The sequence below is a fragment of the Helianthus annuus genome, chromosome 10 (assembly GCF_002127325.2).
Source record: "Helianthus annuus cultivar XRQ/B chromosome 10, HanXRQr2.0-SUNRISE, whole genome shotgun sequence".
Taxonomy (NCBI): domain Eukaryota; kingdom Viridiplantae; phylum Streptophyta; class Magnoliopsida; order Asterales; family Asteraceae; genus Helianthus; species Helianthus annuus.
This window is the reverse complement of record NC_035442.2, coordinates 10,104,755-10,131,306: the sequence shown is the minus strand read 5'-3', so window position 1 is coordinate 10,131,306 and position 26,552 is coordinate 10,104,755. Positions and strand designations below refer to the sequence as shown.

General features: G+C 39.5%; 2 protein-coding genes and 1 non-coding gene across 3 annotated transcripts in view; all 3 read right to left on the bottom strand.

Annotated features, from left to right (window-relative positions):
- Positions 1 to 5,054: 5,054 nt before the first annotated feature.
- Positions 5,055 to 5,161, bottom strand: LOC118483578. Its single transcript, XR_004870867.1, has one exon. It is a non-coding gene; the product is annotated as a small nucleolar RNA R71 (small nucleolar RNA).
- Positions 5,162 to 9,731: 4,570 nt separating this feature from the next.
- On the bottom strand, positions 9,732 to 16,461 carry LOC110883944. Its single transcript, XM_022131609.2, has 3 exons — positions 13,744 to 16,461; positions 13,463 to 13,601; positions 9,732 to 10,087 (listed from the first exon to the last, which is right to left on the bottom strand). Exon 1 carries the CDS (start codon positions 15,946 to 15,948, stop codon positions 14,845 to 14,847), a length of 1,104 nt encoding a protein of 367 aa, XP_021987301.1. The 5' UTR covers positions 15,949 to 16,461; the 3' UTR covers positions 9,732 to 10,087; positions 13,463 to 13,601; positions 13,744 to 14,844.
- Positions 16,462 to 16,751: 290 nt separating this feature from the next.
- LOC110880513 (splicing factor U2af large subunit A) overlaps positions 16,752 to 26,552 on the bottom strand; it is a 28,317-nt gene continuing 18,516 nt past the window's right edge. The window contains exons 2-6 of the mRNA XM_022129030.1: positions 17,664 to 17,725; positions 17,383 to 17,447; positions 17,201 to 17,261; positions 16,999 to 17,111; positions 16,752 to 16,922 (exon numbers count right to left, since the gene is read on the bottom strand). Coding sequence (XP_021984722.1) covers positions 16,752 to 16,922; positions 16,999 to 17,111; positions 17,201 to 17,261; positions 17,383 to 17,447; positions 17,664 to 17,725 — 472 coding nt within the window. The remainder of the gene's footprint in view (positions 16,923 to 16,998; positions 17,112 to 17,200; positions 17,262 to 17,382; positions 17,448 to 17,663; positions 17,726 to 26,552) is intronic.

The window sequence follows — 26,552 nt, the reverse complement described above, 5'->3', positions numbered from 1 at the left end:
TATCTATCTATCTATCTATCTATCTATCTATCTATCTATCTATCTATCTATCTATCTATCTATCTATCTATCTATCTATCTATCTATCTATCTATCTATCTATCTATCTATCTATCTATCTATCTATCTATCTATCTATCTATCTATCTATCTATCTATCTATCTATCTATCTATCTATCTATCTATCTATCTATCTATCTATCTATCTATCTATCTATCTATCTATCTATCTATCTATCTATCTATCTATCTATCTATCTATCTATCTATCTATCTATCTATCTATCTATCTATCTATCTATCTATCTATCTATCTATCTATCTATCTATCTATCTATCTATCTATCTATCTATCTATCTATCTATCTATCTATCTATCTATCTATCTATCTATCTATCTATCTATCTATCTATCTATCTATCTATCTATCTATCTATCTATCTAAACATAAAATGTGTTTTTATCTAAAATAATAAATAGTATCATATCTACCGTTTGAATAACAATAAATAACAATGATATATATATATATATATATATATATATATAAAGAATTATAATGTTACATATGTATATAAACCTTAGAATTAAAATTATAAAATAACTATATTATAATGTTACATGTGTATATAAACCATAGAATTAAAATTATAAAATAACAAAACAAGTGGAGCTTTAGCTTTTGACATTAAGATCAAAAAGAGCCGAGCTCGAGCTCTTTGAAGTTGAACCAGCCAAGAATAATCTTAGGTGAGATCGAGCTCAGCTCATTTACAACCCCCTAGTCTTTTAGGTAATTACATTATTGAAAAGATGAGACTGAACTAACCTTGCCAACCCCTGCTGCTATTGGTTCACCATTATTAGTAAGATTTGGGCGTGGAATGACCACTTTGACCAACCTACCTGCAAAATGAATTGAAATTACTCAATTAGAGATCATAAACTACAGAAGCATAACAACTATGGACATAGAGTGGTCGTAAGGAGGGATTCTGTCTGAATAGGGAAAGATTCTTTATAGCAGAAGGGCGTAAAACAACAAAAATCAACTGGTTGAAAAACTATTGGCCAAATTTTAAAATGGGCAATTTCATATATACCCCTACAAACTTGCAAAATATCATATATATATATATATATATATATATATATATATATATATATATATATATATATATAGGAAGTGTCAAATACAATTAGGCTATACAACGCTAATAGGTTTCTTAATTCTTTTCATTCGGATGGTTCGCTGGCCATGCTTACGGTTGAATTTTCCAACGCTTTCAACTTAGTTGACCGTTCAGTTTTGCTTCGCGAGGTCCATCGCCATTGCCCCTCCATATTCCCATGGGTTCAATTTCTATATGCTCAGCCTGCTAGGCTATACGTGGGGAATGACCGCATCGGGGCATTCACGGGTGTGCAGCAAGGGGATCCCTTGGGACCTTTGCTTTTTGCCCTAGCCTTACACCCCTTAGTGCTTCAGGTGCAGGAAAACTGTAAACTCCCCTTCCATGCTTGGTACTTGGATGACTGGACAATTATCGGGGACGCTGTTCAGGTTGCTAAAGCTCTCGACATCATCGGTTCAGAGGGTCCAGCCTTGGGGCTACAATTTAATATTAGAAAAACTGAAGTATTTTGGCCGACATGCAACGGGATGAAGGTCCGGCCAGGGCTTTTCCCCAGTGAGATTGGGAGGATGGAGAAAGGTGTCAAACTGCTAGGAGGGGCAGTCAGCCGTGATGCCAGTTTTATTAGTGGTCTAGCGTCTAAGAGGGCAACGCGTGCTGTTGACATTATGGGACACCTTCCCTTGTTGTGGGATCCTCAAAGCGAACTCCTCTTGCTTAGATCTTGTATGGGGGTTGCAAAGTTGCTATTTGGTTTGCGAACTTGCCAGCCCCCCTTTGTGGATGATGCTGTTTCATGTTTTGATAAAGGTCTTCGGGAGGCAATAGAAGACATTGTCGTATGTGGGGGTCCTTTTTTTGGTGATCTACAGTGGCGAATCATAACCTTGGCAATGAGGCTTGGTGGGTTGGGCCTTCTCTCGGCCCGGGATGTGGCTGCCTATGCCTTTGTGGCTTCCAGGTCTCAATCTTGGGAGTTGCAGGACCACATCTTACGTAACAGTGGGGTTGCTAACACTGATCCGGATTATGCCAGCGCCTTGGAACGCTTGCATGAATCTCTACCTGACTTTGATCTCGGCGGTTTCTCTAACAAGGACACCGCCCCCAAAAAGCCACAGAAAACTTTGGCGAATGCCCTTTGTTGTCGAATCGCACAAAGTTAGAGAGAAGATTTCCATGTGTCACCCCGCCAAAAAGCCGTCATTGAATGCCTACAGAGGCCTCACGCTCAAGATTTCTTAACTGTTATTCCTATTGAAGGTTTGGGTCAACGAATGTCAGCGGTGGAGTACCGGTCAATCCTTAAGTACCGTTTGATGATTGATGTGTGTAAAATGCAACATATAAATCACATCAATTAAGGCATAAAACTAACCCTTTTTAAGTACTAATGTTTGAAAAAGAGTGTTTTTGTCTTCCTTTTGTATTTTCAGGATGAAATGAGCTCAAAATCACAAAAGAAGCAAAAAGACAACTAATTCTACCATAAATACAAGAAAAGGAACAAAAGTAGACTGCCTAGACCCTCAACGGCACCTCCCAAGGCAAAGTAGAGAAAACAGAGTCTGAACACGCCCCGTGTCCAGCGAACACGGGGGCGTGCCCAGGAAGCAGCAGAAAAGACAAACCAGTAGAAGCTTCCATTGCCCACCACGGGGCCGTGTCCAGCGGGCACGGGGGCGTGGTGAAAGTACAGCAGGCGCATTAATTGTAATTGCGAATTACAATTAATGAAGAGAGAGAATGTCAGACGGGCACGGGGCCGTGTCCAGCGGACACGGGGCCGTGTCCAGCCTTCTGTTCAGCCTATAAATAGAGGAGCTTGGTTCCATTCTCTCTCATCCCTTGGCACATCACCTCTCTCACACTTCATCCCCCACCCACCACCACCATAACACCATCATCCACCACCATCATCCATTGTCCATCGTAGAGTGTGTGAGTCGTCTCGGGATCCAAGATTGATAGTAAGAGTTCTTGACAATCAAGGCCATGTTTGCCTAAGTCTCTTACATCACTTGGTGAAGACAAGTGTTTAGTATAATACTTTTTATTTTTAATCTTTTGCACTTTTTATTTGGTTTTGTATTAATGACTTTAATAACTAGTTACTTATGTTGAAGGTGATCTTTCCTTATCGTTTGTCCGTGGTGTCTTGGCCTTATTTTACTGTCTATATAAAATAAAAGATTTTCACCATTCATATCTCCACGGTCTATATGGAGGTATGTTGGCTACCTGGTCGGGGGTTAAGGGAACGGTTTAGTAAGGGTCTTGCCCTTGTTCAGCGTTTAGAGGTCCTGCTTGGGACCTGGGTCAATTTTAGTAGGATCTCCTTCAATGCCCATAGGTATTGGATGGCGGGGATCCAAACTCTTTGACCCCCTCATAAGTTAACTACTATTAATACTATAACCCGGCTATTTAGGACTGTATCCCTGCTGACTCAGACTACTTAGCCGAGGGTAACGTCACCGCCAAAAGCGGGGCCTACCACAATTTGCATTAATAACTTAATTCATTATCTTTCAATAATCCGACCCTTTAGGATTGTATCCTTGCTGACTCAAACTACTGGGTTGAGGGTAACGTCGCCTTCAAAAGAGGGGCCTACTACAATAACTAAGATAATCTCTTAAACAAGTGCAAAAGTGCGAAAATAATCAAAGGTTATACTAATACACATGTCGGATCCAAGTGATTCATCTTGTCTATCTGTTTTTATTTTATTTTTATTTTTCAGCATTTAGTTAGTTTTTATTTTTCTTAGTTTAAAACATTTTTTTCTCACTTTCTGATTTGATTAGACGTTGAGGATAAACCGGTATTAAAAGCTCTTGTGTCCTTGGACGACCTCGGTATCTTACCAACACTATACTACGTCCACGATGGGTGCACTTGCCCATATGTGTGTTTAGTGTTAGTGAATATCGTGTTTTATAAATTTAAAACTTGGCTAAAAGTGTAAAAAAAGGGGCTTAAATACTCATCAAAAATATATTACACCTAACGCACATCAAGTTTTTGGCGCCGCTGCCGGGGACACAAGGATTTTAAGAAAGTTAGGAATCAACGGCCTAATCATATTTTTATTTTTCTTTAATTTTTTAGGATTTTTTCTTAGTTTTTCAGCTTCTGCAGAGCTCAGCACGGGGCCGTGCCTGGTCGGACACGGGCCGTGCTCAGCATCATTACTGGCAGTTTTTTGTTTTTCAAGTTACAGAAGGCTGACCACGGGGCCGTGCCGGTGCAACACGGGGCCGTGTCCAACTTCTAGTAACTGGGATCTGGAAAACAATCACTGCAACTCCGACCACGGGGCCGTGTTCACTCAACACGGGGCCGTGGTGAACCTTCTGACCAACATTCTTTTCTGTTTTTATTGCAGGACTTGGAACCCGACACCAACCTCACGTAGTGTATGAGCTCCAGTTCCAATAAAGACATAAAAGAACCGCTAGAAGAACCCAAACGCTTTCTCAGAAAAAGGTTAAAAGCCAAAAACCAAGAGAAGGTTTCGGGTGATCCACCTCCAATGGCGGACCAACGTACCCTTATGGATTATCTACGGCCCACCGTAGGTAATCTAGGCGCCGCTATCAATGCTCCGAATGTCGAAGCCAATAACTTCGAACTTCGACCGCATCTGATACAAATGCTCCAAAACTCCGCAACCTTCCACGGTCTTGCGGACGAGGATCCCCATCTACATATAACTAATTTCTTAGAAATATGTGATACCTTTCGGATCAATGGAGCATCAAACGACGCCATCCGCCTCCGTATGTTTCCATTCTCACTAAAAGACCGAGCGAAAGCTTGGCTCAACGCCCTCCCAGCTGGATCGGTAAACACCTGGGATGAACTAGCCCAAAAATTTCTATATAAGTATTTCCCTCCTGCTAAAACTGCTAAATTAATGGCTGAAATTAATACATACTCACAAGAGGACGGGGAATCCTTATATGAAACTTGGGAAAGGTTCAAGGAGCTATTACGCAAGTGTCCCCATCACGGCCTCGCAATATGGCAACAAGTGTCCACTTTCTACAATGGATTGTTGCCACACACTAGGCAGACACTTGATTCTAGCTCCGGGGGACTTTTAGGTAACCGTCGCCCACATGAAATATATAATCAGATTGAGGAAATTGCTCAAACCAATTTTCAATGGCACCCCCCCCCCCGGGGAAATAAGTCTATCGCCCCGGGCGCCCATAAGGTCGACGAAAGCACTTCTTTACAAGCCCAAATCGAGGCCCTTTCTTCAAAAATAAAAAAATTAGAAATGACAAAAACAGTCTCGGTTATGGCTTGTGAAGGGTGTGGTGGGTCACATGAAAATTGGAGTTGCATGAAAGAAACGGACGATCAACAAGAAATGGTAAACTACATTGATAACAGACCTAGGCCGTCGGGTCCCCCAACGGGAACTTACAACCAAGGATGGCGAAACCACCCAAACCTTGGTTGGAGGGAACCCGGCAATAGTAGTAATCAACAAACCCAACGAACAAACTTTCAGCAATCAAGAAATGAGTCACAAAATTTCACTCAACAACAAGGTGGACGAGAAAGGCTCGAAGATACTATATCTCGCCTCGTCTCTGACACTGATAAGAAAAACTCGGAAAGATTTCTACAATTAGAATCTAGTTTTAGGAATCAACAAGCTAGCATTCAAAACATAGAAAAACAAATAAATCAAATAGCTCAAAACTTTTCCGAGAGACCGCAAGGCGCATTACCTAGCAATACCGAAACAAACCCAAAGGCGCAAGTTCACCTCATCACACTACGAAACCGCACCGTAGGGCCTGCAGAAGTACCACCACCTACAGAAGAAACAGTGCCAACACCTCTGCAGGAGAAGAACTCCCCTCCATCACCAGAGCATACCAAGGCTCCTCGAGTTCCGTACCCCGGTAGGTTAATTCGTCAAAAGACAAATGAGCAATTCGCAAAATTCGAAAGTCTGTTAAAACAATTGCATGTCAATATTCCTTTTATCGAAGTCCTAACCCAAATGCCCAAATACTCTAAATTTATGAGGCACTTCCTTACGCATAAGAAGAAAATTGAAAATTTGCAATTAGTTAATTTAGGCGAAGAATGCTCTGCCCTCGTACTCAACAAACTTCCCCAAAAGAAAATCGATCCCGGAAGTTTCACGATTCCGTGCTCAATAGGGGAATCGCCCGTTCGCAATGCCTTGGCCGACCTAGGGGCTAGCATTAACCTTATGCCCTCATCAATGTTCAAGAGGCTTGGCTTGGGAATCACGAGCCCTACAAAAATGAGCATACAACTCGCTGATCGATCCGTCAAATTCCCACAAGGTGTCATCGAGAATGTCTTGGTAAGGGTAAGCAGATTCGTTTATCCAGCTGACTTTGTCATACTCGATATGGAGGAAGACACCGAGGTCCCCCTTATACTAGGAAGACCCTTTCTTGCCACAACACAAGCAGTGGTAGATATGAATGACGGGACACTCACTTTGAGATATGGGGATGATGAGGTGAAGTTCGGAGTTGGGAAGAGAATAGAGGACGACGACCCAGTCAATTACATGAAGGTTATTGATTCAAGCTTGGATACCGCTCTCCGACGGTGTAACATGGGAAGCCAGGCATCCCACTAGATATATAACCTCGACTCGGGTCTAGCCAAGGACCCTTATAAACGTGGCGCACCACGGAGGCATTCCGCGGGACTATCCTTAGTTTAGTTTAATCTTTTAAGTTTTTGCAGAATAAAACACACTCATGGTGGTAATGGATGAAAAAGGGAACGAGAAAAATGGAACCATGCACGAAGAACAGAGCAACCCGACAAAAATCTCCATCACAGAAGGCTCAACACGGGCCGTGCCCAACCAACACGGCCCCGTGCTGAGCCCCCTGCAGAAAATCACCCAGTTCAGGTAACTGGACACGGGCCGTGTTCAGCGGACACGCCCCCGTGTCCAGGCTTCTGTTTCAATTCTCTAATTTTTGTTACTGGCACTTGACCACGAGGCCGTGCCCGGTCAACACGGGGCCGTGTCCAGGATGCCAGTAACACAAAACTTTGCTTTTAAACCCGCTTTTACACATTCCAATCAACCAAAAACATTATTTTTGGACACATTGAGGACAATGTGTAATTTAAGTGTGGGGGGGGATGCTAAAACCTTGAATTTTGCAAATCCTAAACACAAGCCTTACACAAAACTCTATTGGAACCGCTAAACACCCCAAATTTTTTCAAAAACTTTTTTTTATTTTTTATTTATTTACTTGTCTTAGTTTAAGTTGGGAATAACAAGTTCTAAAAAGGTTATATTTTTACAAATTTACAACCGATAGCATCGTGATACAAAGAACCAACATAAGAAAATTATGAAACGGCATAACAAGTCTAGTTAAAAATTCGATTATATATACTTGATCACATTAAAAACCCATTCCCACAAAAGTGAGTTTTGAGCCTTTATTGAGCATAAAAATATACATATTTAGACTAAATGCTCATTTTTCGTTTCTTGTGTGAATAGCCGCTTGGTTCTTACAAATCTAGAACTTGCCACGACGATACATTCCCGGTCCTTACCAACTTAAACCCAAGTAAGTAAATGATAGAGGCATTAGGACTAACCATTTTTCTTTCAAAACCATTATTTTTCGTTTTTTTTATCACCTACCCAAAATCCCCCTAGATAGCCCCTTTGAGCCTAAACCTTTCATTTCATTACCCCAAAAACCCTTTTTACCCACCAAAAACCTTTTTATTTTTCACCCTTTATTTTAGTAACAAGCTCGGTTTTTCGTAAACTCGCCTCACTAAAAAAAAAAATGATGAAGTCAAAAACAAACAAAAGCTATATAAAAGCTTGTTTGGAGAAATACTTCAAAATAAAAAGTCGCTAAAAACAAGGCATTTTACGAAAACCGACGCTTTTTACGATTTTCGCCCTTTTTACTAACCACTAACCCAACCACCCACCTTTAACCCAGGCCTAACCCTTCACCCAAAAGTCCTCTTGATATTTACAAAGGTAAAAAGTTAAAAAGGAGGAGGATTGATTGCTTGGCAAGCCTATGGAAGGCGTAAGTTCCATGCCGCTCTCGAGTGATTCACTAAAATATACACCTTCGGCCGAGTGTTGAGTGATCCCCCGTGAGGTATGTGAACTTGTATATAAATGGAATTTTAATAAGGCATGCTATGCCCAAATAAGTAATTTATCTTATGAAACGTTCAAAATAAATCATAACGAATAGGATTGTAAATAAATAAAAATAAAACTTACAAAGACCTTGGATTCCCGACACTCTAGGACAAGCTAAAAAAACTTCTCTTCTACCTATTCCATTTGGGAGTGTAAGCCACATTTAAAGAGTTTTGCTTGAGGACAAGCAAAAGTTCAAGTGTGGGGGTATTTGATGTGTGTAAAATGCAACATATAAATCACATCAATTAAGGCATAAAACTAACCCTTTTTAAGTACTAATGTTGGAAAAAGAGTGTTTTTGTCTTCCTTTTGTATTTTCAGGATGAAATGAGCTCAAAATCACAAAAGAAGTAAAAAGACAACTAATTCTACCATAAATACAAGAAAAGGAACAAAAGTAGACTGCCCGGACCCTCAACGGCACCTCCCAAGGCAAAGTAGAGAAAACAGAGTCTGAACACGCCCCGTGTCCAGCGAACACGGGGGCGTGCCCAGGAAGCAGCAGAAAAGACAAACCAGTAGAAGCTTCCATTGCCCACCACGGGGCCGTGTCCAGCGGGCACGGGGGCGTGGTGAAAGTACAGCAGGCGCATTAATTGTAATTGCGAATTACAATTAATGAAGAGAGAGAATGTCAGACGGGCACGGGGCCGTGTCCAGCGGACACGGGGCCGTGTCCAGCCTTCTGTTCAGCCTATAAATAGAGGAGCTTGGTTCCATTCTCTCTCATCCCTTGGCACATCACCTCTCTCACACTTCATCCACCACCCACCACCACCATAACACCATCATCCACCACCATCATCCATTGTCCATCGTAGAGTGTGTGAGTCGTCTCGGGATCCAAGATTGATAGTAAGAGTTCTTGACAATCAAGGCCATGTTTGCCTAAGTCTCTTACATCACTTGGTGAAGACAAGTGTTTAGTATAATACTTTTTATTTTTAATCTTTTGCACTTTTTATTTGGTTTTGTATTAATGACTTTAATAACTAGTTACTTATGTTGAAGGTGATCTTTCCTTATCGTTTGTCCGTGGTGTCTTGGCATTATTTTACTGTCTATATAAAATAAAAGATTTTCACCATTCATATCTCCACGGTCTATATGTCTATATAAAAAGCCCCTGAGGCGCAGCCTTTTTAGCGCCCCAGCCCTTCTGAGGCGCACATACGTTAAAAACCCCCTAAGGCGCAGCCTTTTTAGCGCCTCAGCCCTTCAGAGGCGCACACACATTAAAAACCCCCTGAGGCGTGCCTCAACCGTTTTTTTTAAACCATAGTTCTAGTAAACAGAAAAACACATCATCAAAACTATAGATGTCCAACTAATTTAGCAATTAGAAGTAGTTCACAAGTTCCATGTCCAGTAATTAGCAAGACATTAAACAGGAAACAATTTAATATGCTCCTCCATGACCGGTGTGATAGATAACATTTATTTTATAAACCGTTTTAGAAGTTTATGAAGGTAAAACTCAAGAATAACATTAAGTTGAATAGGATTTTATAAAAAGGTAAGGATAACCCATACTTTATGTAGCGTGAACGAGACCGTGACCTTGATCTATGTCCAGATTTGGCTCTTGAGCGGTAACGATCTTTGTCTAGGTCCTTTTCTCTGTCCATGTCTCTGCTTCTTTCACAGTATCTGTCTCTGCGTTTTCCCCAATCTCTCCCTTTGTCCCTCTCTCTGTCCCAATCACGGTCCTGATAGCAGATTCTTGCTACCTTAGTGACCAGAAAAGGATTGAAAATTAATTGATGGACACGTAGTTTTATTTATTTTAAGCCTCATACAGTCTACAAAAATCAAAAGTAATTAGACACAGTTTTATCTACTCTCATGTGATAATTAAGTGTTTCCATTAAATAAAAACTACATAAACAAATCAAAAGGCTAAGACTAGCTGATGGAATAAAGAGATCTGTGACAACCCTCATAATTCCATGTATCCGTACGATTTATTAATGATAATTAAAGTGCATGATGACTGTGCTGAATCACTTAACTGCTTTCTGATTACTGTGTAATACTGACATGTGCTTGTTAACATACTAGTAGTGTACAGAAAAGTTACTAAATAGTCCGGTATGCTTTCCTCAGTGTTGAAAAATAAAAATGTCACAAAAAATATTATAAAAGACACCTTACGGATTAGTTAAGCATTTTAACGGAACAACACCCAACCGAACAATCGGACTTTACCCGGAACACAAAAATATTGTCAAACACATTGTTCTTATTTTTCTGAGCTAGTTAGGGTCCCCGAACACCCTAACACACTATATATTTAATAACACACCATAACACACTAACTAAACACTTGATTTCCAACTATATCCCTAACCACCCATTACAACCCAACCAAGCACACCCCCCAAACCGGTTGTGAAAGTGGGACACACCCACTTAATTCTTTTGAATTGTTTATTGTAATGGTAGAGTACTTAGGGGACAAAAGAACTAACGGATAATGCATGATGAAAAATCTCTATATAACCCACTAGTTAACCACCATTTCTTCATCATTCACAATCAACAAACTCCATTTTCTCCTTCCCTCTTGCTTGTTCGGCCGAAAGGTGTTAGTGATCATACAACGAAGCTTGGTGTGCTCGGAAGCTCAAGGACCTCTCTCATCTTCTTTTATCCACCACTTTTCTTCACTTGAACTTCCCTAGTCTTGAACTAGTGGTAAGAACTTAGATCCGTTCATTTTCATGTTATTTAGAGTGGTTAATAGTTATTTTATGATGAGAATCCATGAACACTAAAGGATCATAAACAAAGTTTTGAACATAGAGCTAACCTAATGATGAAATGTTGTTGAAATGTGATGAAGTGATGTTAATATGAAGTTGTTTTGATTCTTGTTGATTACCTGATGATTTGCTTGTAAATATTGATGTTTGATGTTGTTGTGATCACTAAACATGTTAACGGAATCAATCGAAGACGAGTTAGAAAGCTAAAAGCTAAAAACAGCTTCTGTCCAAGCTTTTACAGCCAACTTCAGTTGGCTGTAAACAGGTCAATATTTAACGAAAAATTGATTTTCTTGAGTCTATAACAGGCTATTTCGAAATACGGTTCTAATGGCACTGAAATCATAATTTTTGGACTTCGTTTACTATTTTTAAAGATCTGTTTTTGGACAGCAGCTCAAGCTGCGTTTTTAGTGCAGAAAATATGTGTTATGTTTTTCGTCATAACTTGAAATCTGTGTAGAATTAGGTCATGAAATTTGTACTGTAGATGGATGTCGTTGTAATTCTCCCACTAGAATTTCATCAATCGGACTTACGATGAATTTTTAATAAATTATTCCGTGGACTGCAGTCAGAAAGTAATGAATCTGATTGCAGTCTGGTAAATGGATTTTTATAAAATATTGGTAATGAATCGGATCCCGAGATTTTTACACAATAATATTTGGATCGTTTAGAACCTTCTGTAAAAAGTTGGGAATTTTTGGAGTAAGTTAACTATTTTATTAAAATGCCCGAAAACAGCCCAGTTTTGGATATTAAAGCTGAAATGACATAAGTAGTAAATTGCGTGTCTAAATGTCGAATATGTTAGCTGAGAATGATCTAACATGTTATATGCCAATGAAAGTATTATTGTGCAATATTGTATGCCTGTTCTTGAGTAGCTATAGGTGGAATGTTGATATGAGCGTGAACTATTGAAATGATGCTTGTTATGTGATAGACGCGTGTAGGAACTTTGTGCTTATTTGAGGTCACTAATAAACTAAGTGGTAATCCTACTAGGACGTGATTGACCGAATTTGAGTGTTAGCTATTTTTGAGAATCTAACCGAGCAAACCGAGGTGAGTTCACACTTTTCTACAAAGCATGGAAATTCCCGGTAGGAATGGGAATGGGTTCAGGAATAGGGATTTCTCGTCCTTGGTACGTGTTCAGGAATGAGAATTCCTCGTCCTGTTGGGACGGAATTAGACTTACTGGACTAGAACTCTATCAGCGAAGTCCCTCCCTTTATATCGACTTAATCACCGAGGCTATGGCGAGCGGTTCGTTAGTTAATAGCGCTATTAGGTTTAACAAACCTCACATCGTGCCAGTCGGACGGGCGTGTACTAATGGACTATGGCACGTCGGTGATGATAGACACCGACACTAGGGCACAAGTAATTTTCGTTAGTAGTTGATATGATAAACGATTCTGGTAGTTTAAATAATGGGGTAGCCCCCACGGCCGGAGTGCCAGGCTGGATAGCCAGGGAAGGTGGACATGGGATGGTTAACTGATAAATGTTTTCGAACTATGGGGTAACCCCCACGGCTGGATAGCTGATTAAGATTAAACTACGTTTTTGGAAACAACTCTAAAATGGACAACCAACCGTGAACTCACTCAACTTTGTTGTTGACTTGTTGTTACATGCTTTGCAGGTCGCTAGATGCTATGGGGCTTGCACATGGAGGTGGTCGTTGTGGGATGCGAACTGTTATGTCACGTTGTAACACCTCGAAAATTCATGTCCAATAATATATCGACACGTGTCATGGACTTAAAACGTGGAGGGCGGGAAACATGCTTGTGTCGATCTCACAGGTGTATCCCCACTAGCCGGGTTCCGGGAAAATGGATTTGTGGCGGGGCAAGCGGTACTGAAAGCAGAGTCAAAGAAGGTGGAAAAGCACGCGAAAGCTTGTGAGGATAATCAACATGCCTTTGTCCCCCTGGCGTTTGACACGTTCGGCTCCTTGGCGCCGGAGGCAGTTCGGTTCTTTTCTAGAGTTCAGCGTGTGGTCCATAGCAACTTTTCGACCCCTCAGGGGCGAGGCTTTGTTTTTAGTAGATTAGGGTTTTCTATTCAAAAAGGGATGGCGGCGTAGTTTGTTGCTCGTCTACCTGCTATCCTTATGTAATTTGCCCTGATGATTGGAATGAAATTGCTTTTATTTTACAAATGACATATTTACCCTTATTTTTCTAAAACTTTGAGATCTCATATATGACCTTTAACTTCAAATATTATATTTATTCATTTCTAGCTTAAATATTATATATGAAGAATACTATGGTTTATGAAGATAACAAGTCAAAAAAAAAAAAATTCTCATCTTACCATAAGCTGCACATTCTATTTTAATGTCTTCTGTTATGTCTTTATAATCGTCATCGTTAATCAGCTCATCTCTGGTCACCACGTGTGTCAAACATAAAACCTTGATGGGAGGTGTGCCCCAAGGTTGCAACATCAATCTCTGCAAAAAGTAACAATATTAATTATAGTGCTACTTAAAAGAATTAAAACGAAGAACTAAAACGAAAAAAAACGTGTTCAGGCTTGTGCAACATTTCTGTTTTGACCACAAATAGGTGCAGAAGCAAAGGAGAATTCCTCACCTGCAATGCAATTTGTTGTTGGACATGTGAGAGTACTGTCACGGAGTAACTTTCTGACTCTCGTGCGGCACTTAGAATGGTTCTTAATCTAGATCATTCTTTACATAATATCTATCTTTGATATTTAGAGAATTCCTTCATAAATATCATGATATTAGTTGAGATTCTAGAGGGTTCCTTGGCAGATTTTTATGGCTGAATTTCTAGCCCATTCTAGAGAGTTCGCAACTTTGTAGCATGGTCTTTGAGGCCAGATTTGTGTAGCATTCTCCGGAATGTTCCAGCAGCCCCTAGTGTGCCTTGAATAGCCCGGAAGGTTCCGGAATCGCGATGAAAAGATCTGATTTTTAAGCGGGACGTGACATTCTCCCCCACCTAAATTCGCAACCCCCTCGTTGCGATTCTTGGCTACCCTCAACATCTTTTTTGTAAGTTGTAAAGCAGATATGGTCTCTCCTTTTTGCACTAGTTTGGTCTCTAGATTGGCAGTGTATACATGTTTCTTTTTGGCCAGGTACATGGTGTTTGTAAACGGTACTATGACGGCTTTGGTTTGACGGAAGAAATCCATCCCAGGGATGATGTCGTAGTCGTCTAGGGGTACTACGGTGAAGTCTAGCCTTCCTCACCACGTCCCGATACTCATCTTGGCGTTCCATTAGTGCCCCTGAATTGGCTCGGGATCTCCATTGGCTCCTTTGATCCATCCTTTTTGAAATGTGATCGGTAGACCAAGTCTCGTAGCATCTTCTGGGGTGATGAAGTTGTTGCTTACCCCTGTATCGACGAGTGCTTTTCCGGGTTGACCATTTATTTCGATATGCACGAATCGAAGTCCTTTGGGTTCTTCTTTTGCATTATCTTCTGCTGTGGTTGGCGGGTAGGCTTTGGTTTGCTCACATTCGGCCAGTCTCAAGTGTTTTCCATCATATGCGGTTAAGGCATTAAGGACTTGTAATTGTATTGACCCCAAGCGAGCCTCTTCAGTTGGAGCGGGTTCATCATTAGCCTTTTCCATTGCGTTAAGGCTATTCTTCTTTGGGCAAAAACGTGGGTTATGTGGCCAATCACATATCAAACAACCCTTATAGGGTTCGTTGGCTAGTTGGAGTGGTTTCCGGGTGTCTTCTTTTCGGAATTCGTTGATGGGTCTGGCTCCCCCACCTTTTGCATTATTGGTTTCCACTTGTGTGGACTTTGATCGTGTTTCAGTACGATCATGTAAAGATTCGGCAGCAATGATGGCCTATGATAAGTTTTGAACGTTACGATGTTCGACTTCGTTTTTCGCCCAATATTGTAAGCCATCGATAAAGTATGCAAGTGAGTCTTTGGGCGAGATATCCGGAATTTCAAGCTTAAGTGTTTTAAAAATTCACTTATGTAATCTTTGACAGTGCCCCGTTGCTTGAGATTACGAAGTCGAATTCTCTCTTCGTACTCAGCATTTTCCAGATAAAATTGCCTTTTGATTTCTTTAGTGAAATCTGCCCAAGTAGTGATGAAGCGCGTACCTTGCTCGATTTCTTTTTGTTTTCGTCGCCACCATAATGCAGCTGTGTCTTTTAAGTATAGTTGCGCCGTCTTGATCTTTTTAGCATCATCCGTGATGTCTATGCCTTCAAAGTACTGTTGAATTTCCCAAATGAAGTCGTCTACCGCTCGTGCTTCTCGCTTTCCAGTGAATGGAGTTGGTTGCGGGACTTTCACTTTTTTGGGAACAATGTTGCTTGTGCCGCCGGCTCCGTTTGCAACAGCTTGCTTGAGGATGTTTAAGTCCGTTTGCATTTGTTTGAAGCTATCATGGCAGCTTGCAAGCTCCTTCTCTACGTTGGTTTTGAGTTGACCAAACTCGTTCATCAACATTTCTTTCATTTCATTCCGCAATATTGCAATAGCGGCTTTGAAGGTATCCTTCGTCTCGTCGATATCACTACTCAAAGATTCTAATTGTTGTAGTGATTTAGTGACGTGTTCCTTGAAGGTGTCGAATTCAGCCCTTAGAGCATCAACATTGTTGTTGTATTCAGCCATCGATATTTCAACGTCTTCAATTCGTTTATCCAGACTTGCAACCAAGTCTTTGGACATTTCTCGGGTCTTCCTTTCACCTTTTCGAGTGTCTTCACGTCCACGTGTTTCGTCTCCGGCACCCGTTGTATGTTGCATCTTTTCTATTTCAGCCATCTTCAATGGATCGAACATTGCTCTGATACCACTTGTCACAGAGTAACTTTCTGACTCTCGTGCGGCACTTAGAATGCTCCTAAGTTAAGCCTTGTGGTTGGGTTTGGTTATGTATCGCAGCGGAAGTCTTTGTTTGAGTAAACACAAGAGCAAGTTTTGTAGTGCAATACTACAAGAAAGACGGTGTTTATGTTACTTGAACAAGTATTACAAGTGAGAGTGATTACAACAAGTTGAGTGGTTACAAATGAGGCCACTTATGCCTATTTATACTAGTGCCTCATGTCTAGATGGTTCTTAATCTAGATCATTCTTTACATAATATCTATCTTTGATATCTAGAGAAATCCTTCATAAATATCATGATATTAGTTGAGATTCTAGAGGGTTCCTTGGTAGATTTTTATGGCTGAATTTCCAGCCCATTCTAGAGAGTTCCGCAACTTTGTAGCATGGTCTTTGAGGCCAGATTTGTGTAACATTCTTCGGAATGTTCCAGCAGCCCCTAGTGTGCCTTGAATAGCCCGGAAGGTTCCGGAATCACGATGAAAAGATCTGATTTTTAAGCGGGACATGACAGTACGCTTTCCTGTTCAGGATTTGGTTGGGTTTGACCATCGTTAGCCCGTCTAACAGTAAGGATTTTGCTACCAACTTTGAGACCACTAAGAGATGCACAAACACTATTTGTGACAGATACATCTTGATATACACAGAAAGCATAACCTTTTGAGGTGCCTGATTCTCTGTCTGTCATGAGATCACAAACCCTTAGAGCCCCCCCCCCCCCCCCCCCCGGCAGCCTCCAGCAACTCCCTAACCTAAGCCTCCGTAAAATAATATGGTAGCCCACTAACAAGTATGCGGAAAGGATGCTCAAGCCCAAGGCCAACCACAGTTAGGTTTAGGTTAGGATTAGGTTGACTTGGGCCAAGAGGAGCAGCTAGTGATGGATTGTAATCACTAGGTCTCTTGACCCTCACATGCACTCCCTGAAAATTGATATTTAGTGATCATGCACATTGAATAAAAAAATCCTCAATTTCTAGAAAACAACTATTAGGATACCTCAAATATAATCCCATCCAAAGACATTGCATTACTGGCCTCCTCCACAGATCTCATTTCAACAAAAGCAAACTTCTTTTCATGATTAATGTAAACACTGACAACAGCATCACCTGATCAAATGCAACATTTTTAGAATATGAAGTTTAAAGGGTTGGTATTTTTTAAAACCAAGATGTAATGTACTCAGGACAACGCTAACCTGGACCAGCAGCATTTCCACCGATGGCAGCCATTACATGACTAAAGAAGGTTGTGACAGTCTGCAAAGATGATGATGATCAGATAACTTTCAGTAGACTTATGTTTTTCCTTCACAACAAAGTCAGATTTAGTTATGAAATTTACATATAATATCCTAGAATACGAGGGTTTGAGAGAGACCTTTTGATTAGCACTTGGAGGAAGATCACTAACATAAATCCGCCTTGCATTTCTAGTTGCCTGACCTGTAAACACTTATATCAAAGAGAAAAATGAAAGTTATCATAATTGCTATGCAGTTAATGCGGTAAAATATCGGATATCGGTCAAGGACCGATACTTGAGATATAGGTTATCTCGGTGGGATATCGGTTATTTTAATATCATGCAGAATTTATAAAACGCCGATATTAACTGCATAGCATAATTGTTTTCTCAGTTACAAGTGTTGGGACATGTACCTGCAGCACTAGCCAAGATTGCAGAAGCCGGAGGAATAATGTCAAAACCAGTAACCCTTTTGCTACAAACACCAAAAACTAAGTTAACTTCTTAAGCATAGATATGCACATACTAAATGTTCCAGTCAAGGTTTAAAAAAATGGAAACGAGTTTCAAGGCGTTTTCCCTTCGCCTCACGAGGCATAAGCCTCAAGGAAAACCGAGGCGAAATTAAAAATAAATATTAAACTATATAACTTATAAAAATAATAATCATAAAAACGACATAAATGGCTTGAAACTGACACAAAAAGTCAAAAACATCAAAAACAAATATAAAAAGCCCCTGAGGCGCAGCCTTTTTAGCGCCCTAGCCCTTCTGAGGCGCACATACGTTAAAAACCCCCTAAGGCGCAGCCTTTTTAGCGCCTCAGCCCTTCAGAGGCACACACACATTAAAAACCCCCTGAGGCGTGCCTCAACCGTTTTTTTAAAACCATAGTTCTAGTAAACAGAAAAACACATCATCAAAACTATAGATGTCCAACTAATTTAGCAATTAGAAGTAGTTCACAAGTTCCATGTCCAGTAATTAGCAAGACATTAAACAGGAAACAATTTAACATGCTCCTCCATGACCGGTGTGATAGATAACATTTATTTTATAAACCGTTTTAGAAGTTTATGAAGGTAAAACTCAAGAATAACATTAAGTTGAATAGGATTTTATAAAAAGGTAAGGATAACCCATACTTTATGTAGCGTGAACGAGACCGTGACCTTGATCTATGTCCAGATTTGGCTCTTGAGCGGTAACGATCTTTGTCTAGGTCCTTTTCTCTGTCCATGTCTCTGCTTCTTTCACAGTATCTGTGTAACACCTCGAATTTTTGTGTCCAATGATGTGTTAACATGTGTCATTTTGTTTACACGTGGCATCTATAATAAATAAAGGACTAATTTTGACAAACCTTGAAAGTATATAAATTCGAGGGTTATAAATGTCAACAAGGGTAAATATACTGTATAGTATCCCTAAATAATGCTTAAACCTTCAAACGAATAAATTATAGATTGTACAAAAACAAAACGCAGAAGAAAGTGAGAGATTACAAACTACAGGGGTTAACTGTGTCAACAAGTTTAATAATACCTCTGAGTGACCCTTTAACGTTCCAAAGACTTTGTAACGGTATTATACCCTCACTAAAATAATATATATGAATTTCGCGAAGTTTCGATATGAAACGAGAAAGTTACGATCGAATTCGTAGAAGAAGGGTTAAAAGCGTCAACAGTGAAAGTTAAGGCTTTCCAGTATAATTAATAAATAAACCGGGGACTTAATAATGCGGGTAATTAACACGAGGCCCCTATCGGTAAATAACCGAGGGCCAAACCGCAAAGTTACCCCTTCAAAACCGAAAGGTCAGGTAAATCATTACGAAAGATTTCGTTATTAATTACCGGATTCTGATAATCATGACAAAAGATTTTAAAAATCTGAAAAACAGACTTCTCGCGACCCGCGTGAAGGTTAGGCTTAAGTGTAAGCGGGCCGCGAGCCTCCTAAATAACACGCCTGAAATTTGAACTTTAGGCGACCCGCGTTAAAGTGCATGGGAACTCCCATGCGGGTCGCGTAAAGTGCCCAGATGCAGAAAGTTGTAGTTTCTTGCCTTTTGGAGCTTGTGAACGATCAAATCTTCAATTAATGAAGCATGGGCGCCCCCTACTCGACCCATACACCTTAGGGACACCTGCCCATGATCCATGATCAGTATAGGCCAATGTGGAATGATCTTGAGGTTCATTTTGCACTATAAATAGCAATGTTGTAGTTACAACATTCACACAACTCAAAACACAACTACTGATCATTCTAAGAAGCTCCAAGCATCTTTCTCTGCTCTATAAGCAAGAACACAACTTCTGTAAGTGAACTAACCCTTTGTGGTTTCACATTTCCTTATTAAATGGCTAAGAACCAAGCCGTCGTAACTACGGTTTGACTTTACAATAAATCAGTAATGGTTCAATCTTATGACGAATCAAAAGTGGTTATGAGTTGGTATTTATGTGGGTAATAAACCTCTAAAATGGTTCCCCCTGATCACCACTCTAACTATGTCAAATGTCGAGTCAAACGTGCGGTTAAAAAAAGTCAACAGAAAGCTATTTTAGCGATTTATGCATAATCTGTAATGTATATGTTATGGAACCTGTTTTGACAATCATAAAACATGATAATAAGTATATAAACCTGTTTGCGCTCGTTTGAATCGATCATTTACTATATTGAACCGGTTCGGAGCCGAAAGTCGCAAAAGTTTGACTTTTGCTTTGACTTCAGTTCTGACCCGTTTTAGTGAGGTATAAATATACCTTAGGACTCTCTTAGGACCAGGTCACATGTTGGTATACGCCTCTGTGGTCGGTTCATGAGTTATCCGAGTCTTTTGCGCAATTCCGTCATTTGCCTAAAAGTTGACCGTAACGGCCTTTTAAAATTAAAACGAGTATTTCGGACCCGTGAACGGACCAAAACCTTGCTTATTAAATTATAAGCATGTCCGTAAAGTTTCACATCAATCCGAGGTCTAGAATGAGAGTTATGCTAAAAGGCGCACTTTTAAGAAAGTTTTGTAATTAACGGCGCAATTAGCATAACGCCCATCTAACCCAAGTTTTCGTCACCAAAACTTTTACCCACTGTGGTAAAATAATATTTTGGGAATTTTAAAGATTTTTAATAATTTTTACCTTGCTCATAACCTGCGGTTATGGCTACGGTTCGGTAAATACCGAATATGCCCTTTTTGGCCAAAACGGGAGTTCTACAAGGTCTTTTGACCCGATTCCAGTTGCCACTGATTTTAAATAATAAATAAAGTATTTTAAACTTTATAAACTGTTCGGGAAACTCAGATTTCCTGTAGAACCCGAAAAGCTCTTCAAAAGTCTTTAAAATGACCGAAAAGCCCCTACGGGGCATAATATTAACTTAAACTCGTTACGGGCATTACGGAAGGTATCCTACTGATACCAAAATACTTTTAAGGCATATTGACTTAGGAAATAAGCGTAGGACACTTATGGTTAACCGTTTCGCCTATTTGCGCACACGGTACGGCTCATGGAACTAGTTTTCGTGCAATAGCCGATATGGGTCAAATTATATTATTTGAACCCCAAAATCCAGAGTATGAACTATAAACCCATATAAAACAAGTCTCTGAACTTGTTGGGTCCAAATCATACTCCATTCTCGGTTTTCGCCTCTTTCGTGCGAATTAACCATATCTATATATCGGAATCAACCGGTTTAAATTACGGCTAATACAAGGACCGTTAGGATTCTAAGAGGTTAATTAAAACCTTCGTTCCAGATTAGGAGCCCCAGTAAAAGCTATCGGTGACTTGATCTAAATTAAGGATTTATACTTGCAAAGGTAAATACTTTAACTTATTTCCCCTATATGGGCTTGGGTTACGGTATATTAATACCGCTTGATTGAGCATTATATAATTCCATCGCTTAGGTGGTTAATTGATTAAATATGATTGGCTCATTTAAACAGTTTTGTTGCTTATAAGCCTTTGGGGGGTTTAATGACCGTTGTCCCGGATATCCTTGGCATCATTTTACGAAATGGCCACGACCATCGACATCCCGGTGTAGGCGTACACCCGGTATAAAGTGTCGACATTAAAATTAAAAGACGTAGCCGTTGGTTTTTATACTACGGTTTTACGCAAACGTGGTGTGTCTATAAATCTTTAACCCGGCACGACCCGGGCTACTGAACGCATAAAAGAACATGTAAAACGTTCACAAGATCATTATGAATTTTCCCAAGTTATAAAAGAGTTTGTGCCTTGTGCATTCAAATCAATTTTAATAAACATTTTCAAATGTGTCAGTTGAATGTATTTACCAGTGTAAACTGACGTATTTTCCCCAAAAAGATTAAGTGCAGGTACCTAAACGTAATTGGCTGGTATTAGCTCCCTAGCGTCGGGATAAGTCTCGCAAGCTTGATTGCAGTATCTGATGGAACAATATTTTATATCTATTTACGATCCACTGTGGATATATCCAACCCTTGTAATACATTTTGATATTACGATCAGAGGTTGAAATTTATATATTTATCTTATGCTTCCGCTGTGCATTATATAATTGTGTGGTTTGACTATATTGTTGCCAACATCGTCACGGTAATCCCCACCGGGCCCACCGGTGAGACACGTGGAAATCGGGGTGTGACAATCTGTCTCTGCGTTTTCCCCAATCTCTCCCTTTGTCCCTCTCTCTGTCCCAATCACGGTCCTGATAGCAGATTCTTGCTACCTTAGTGACCAGAAAAGGATTGAAAATTAATTGATGGACACGTAGTTTTATTTATTTTAAGCCTCATACAGTCTACAAAAATCAAAAGTAATTAGACACAGTTTTATCTACTCTCATGTGATAATTAAGTGTTTCCATTAAATAAAAACTACATAAACAAATCAAAAGGCTAAGACTAGCTGTTGGAATAAAGAGATCTGTGACAACCCTCATAATTCCATGTATCCGTACGATTTATTAATGATAATTAAAGTGCATGATGACTGTGCTGAATCACTTAACTGCTTTCTGATTACTGTGTAATACTGACATGTGCTTGTTAACATACTAGTAGTGTACAGAAAAGTTACTAAATAGTCCGGTATGCTTTCCTCAGTGTTGAAAAATAAAAATGTCACAAAAAATATTATAAAAGACACCTTACGGATTAGTTAAGCATTTTAACGGAACAACACCCAACCGAACAATCGGACTTTACCCGGAACACAAAAATATTGTCAAACACATTGTTCTTATTTTTCTGAGCTAGTTAGGGTCCCCGAACACCCTAACACACTATATATTTAATAACACACCATAACACACTAACTAAACACTTGATTTCCAACTATATCCCTAACCACCCATTACAACCCAACCAAGCACACCCCCCAAACCGGTTGTGAAAGTGGGACACACCCACTTAATTCTTTTGAATTGTTTATTGTAATGGTAGAGTACTTAGGGGACAAAAGAACTAACGGATAATGCATGATGAAAAATCTCTATATAACCCACTAGTTAACCACCATTTCTTCATCATTCACAATCAACAAACTCCATTTTCTCCTTCCCTCTTGCTTGTTCGGCCGAAAGGTGTTAGTGATCATACAACGAAGCTTGGTGTGCTCGGAAGCTCAAGGACCTCTCTCATCTTCTTTTATCCACCACTTTTCTTCACTTGAACTTCCCTAGTCTTGAACTAGTGGTAAGAACTTAGATCCGTTCATTTTCATGTTATTTAGAGTGGTTAATAGTTATTTTATGATGAGAATCCATGAACACTAAAGGATCATAAACAAAGTTTTGAACATAGAGCTAACCTAATGATGAAATGTTGTTGAAATGTGATGAAGTGATGTTAATATGAAGTTGTTTTGATTCTTGTTGATTACCTGATGATTTGCTTGTAAATATTGATGTTTGATGTTGTTGTGATCACTAAACATGTTAACGGAATCAATCGAAGACGAGTTAGAAAGCTAAAAGCTGAAAACAGCTTCTGTCCAAGCTTTTACAGCCAACTTCAGTTGGCTGTAAACAGGTCAATATTTAACGAAAAATTGATTTTCTTGAGTCTATAACAGGCTATTTCGAAATACGGTTCTAATGGCACTGAAATCATAATTTTTGGACTTCGTTTACTATTTTTAAAGATCTGTTTTTGGACAGCAGCTCAAGCTGCGTTTTTAGTGCAGAAAATATGTGTTATGTTTTTCGTCATAACTTGAAATCTGTGTAGAATTAGGTCATGAAATTTGTACTGTAGATGGATGTCGTTGTAATTCTCCCACTAGAATTTCATCAATCGGACTTACGATGAATTTTTAATAAATTATTCCGTGGACTGCAGTCAGAAAGTAATGAATCTGATTGCAGTCTGGTAAATGGATTTTTATAAAATATTGGTAATGAATCGGATCCCGAGATTTTTACACAATAATATTTGGATCGTTTAGAACCTTCTGTAAAAAGTTGGGAATTTTTGGAGTAAGTTAACTATTTTATTAAAATGCCCGAAAACAGCACAGTTTTGGATATTAAAGCTGAAATGACATAAGTAGTAAATTGCGTGTCTAAATGTCGAATATGTTAGCTGAGAATGATCTAACATGTTATATGCCAATGAAAGTATTATTGTGCAATATTGTATGCCTGTTCTTGAGTAGCTATAGGTGGAATGTTGATATGAGCGTGAACTATTGAAATGATGCTTGTTATGTGATAGACGCGTGTAGGAACTTTGTACTTATTTGAAGTCACTAATAAACTAAGTGGTAATCCTACTAGGACGTTTAACAAACCTCACACCGTGAACTATTGAAATGATGCTTGTTATGTGATAGACGCGTTAGTTAATAGCGCTATTAGGTTTAACAAACCTCACACCGTGCCAGTCGGACGGGCGTGTACTAATGGACTATGGCACGTCGGTGATGATAGACACCGACACTAGGGCACAAGTAATTTTCGTTAGTAGTTGATATGATAAACGATTCTGGTAGTTTAAATAATGGGGTAGCCCCCACGGCCGGAGTGCCAGGCTGGATAGCCAGGGAAGGTGGACATGGGATGGTTAACTGATAAATGTTTTCGAACTATGGGGTAACCCCCACGGCTGGATAGCTGATTAAGATTAAACTACGTTTTTGGAAACAACTCTAAAATGGACAACCAACCGTGAACTCACTCAACTTTGTTGTTGACTTGTTGTTACATGCTTTGCAGGTCGCTAGATGCTATGGGGCTTGCACATGGAGGTGGTCGTTGTGGGATGCGAACTGTTATGTCCCGTTGTAACACCTCGAAAATTCATGTCCAATAATATATCGACACGTGTCATGGACTTAAAACGTGTAAAGGATTGATTTAGAGGGACTAATGTTGACAAACAGGGAATCTGTGTGTATAAAAGGGTTCAAAATGTCAACAACGGATAAATATATCTTTCAATAACCCTACATGATGTTTATACCCTTAAAGGAATAAATCATGGATCATACGAAGTTAATTGTGAAAGAAAGTGAGGAATTACAAACTACAGGGGTTAAATGTGTCAACATGTTTAAAGTATACCTCTGAGTGACCTTTTAGCAAACCTGAAGCTTTGTAATGATTAATTATACTCATGAGAATGTGTGATAAAAATTTCAGCAAGTTTCGTTACCGTATGAGAAAGTTATGACAATATTCGTATGCGAGGAGTTAAAAGCGTCAACGTTGAAATTTAAGACTTTTCGGTGAACGTATGAATAACCGGGGACTAAACAAAGTTGGGTTATGACTTGGGGTCCTTAAAAGTCATGTTTGGGGGTTAAAAGTGCAAGAAACCATGTGGAAATCAAGTTTGGAAGGACCAGGGACCAAATGTGCAATATTTGAAAGTTGTTACCTGGACCCAGGCCTCACATGGGCTGCGTAAGCCCAGGCAGGACCCTTACGCAGGCCGCCTGGCACTGCCAGATGCAGAATTTCATCACAGCTACCTGTTACAGCCGGTTTAACCGACTTAACTTACCATTTTTCGATTCAAGGGGCTTGTTTGATGGTTTTAAAAGGCCTAGGGACACTTGGAATGATCCCATAACATCCATAGACTTGCTTGGCATGATCTACTTGCATCAAAACACCTATATAAAGGTCATAAGCTGGGTTCTTCAATTGCTCATTCACTTGAAACTTTCATAACTCGCTTCCTGGAGGTTCCTGGAGCTCAAGACTCATTCCTAGTGATCATTAGTTGTGCTTAGGACTATTGTAAGTGTACTTAACCTTCATTAATTCAGTTTTGCTTAGTTTATTAGCGTAAAGTCAAACCGTCGTAATTAAGATTTGACGTCGTCATTAATCTTAACTTGTCCAGTCAAATTTCAAATTGAAAGTACCTATGAGTTGGTAATTATGTGGGCAATAAACCCTTAAAAGGGCACCCTCTGATTCCCACTCTAACTAGGTCAATTGTCGAGTCAAACTTGATATTAAAAAGTCAACAGAAAGCTAATTTTCAAATTAATGCATAATTAGCAATGTAGAAGCTATGCAACCTGTTTTGACACTAATATAACTTGGTAATTAATGTAAGAACACGTCTAAACATGTTCAACTTGACAATTTTCAGTTTAGGCTCGGTTCGGGACCGAAAGTCGCATAGTTTGACTTCTGCTTTGACTTTTAGTACTGACCCGTTTAAGCATGATTTAGAAATGCCTTAGAGCCTTAATAGGACCAAGTTACCTATAAGTATAACCCACTGTGATTATACAACTTGATTTGTATGTTTCCGTTAATCGCCTAACTGTTGACTATTATGCCCTTATCACCTCAAAATGTGATTTTTGAAAAAGTGAAAGAATAGAAACCTTCACTACTGATTTATAAACTTGTCCCTAAAATTTGACATCAGTTTGAGGTCTAGATTATGAGTTATGCTCATTAGCGTAAATGAGGAGCTTTTTATTAATTAAATGGCGTAATTAGCGTATAGCCTATTTAAACCCGATTTTTGATACCAAACTTTTTACCTACTGATATAAAATAATATTTTGGGATTTTTGGAGATTTTTATTTATTTTTAGACTGAGCATAACCTAGAGTACTAAGCTTGATTCGGTAGTTGCCGGTTTTGCCCTTTTGGGCTATAAAATGAGTTTTACAAATCCTTTTGACCCCAAACCTTTTTCTACTGATCCAATATGATAAATAGGATATTTTAAGCCTTCTGGAATAATAAAAATATCAGCTTTCAATGTAGAACCCGGAATTAGCCCAAAATCGCCTTTTTAAGCGTTTTTAACGC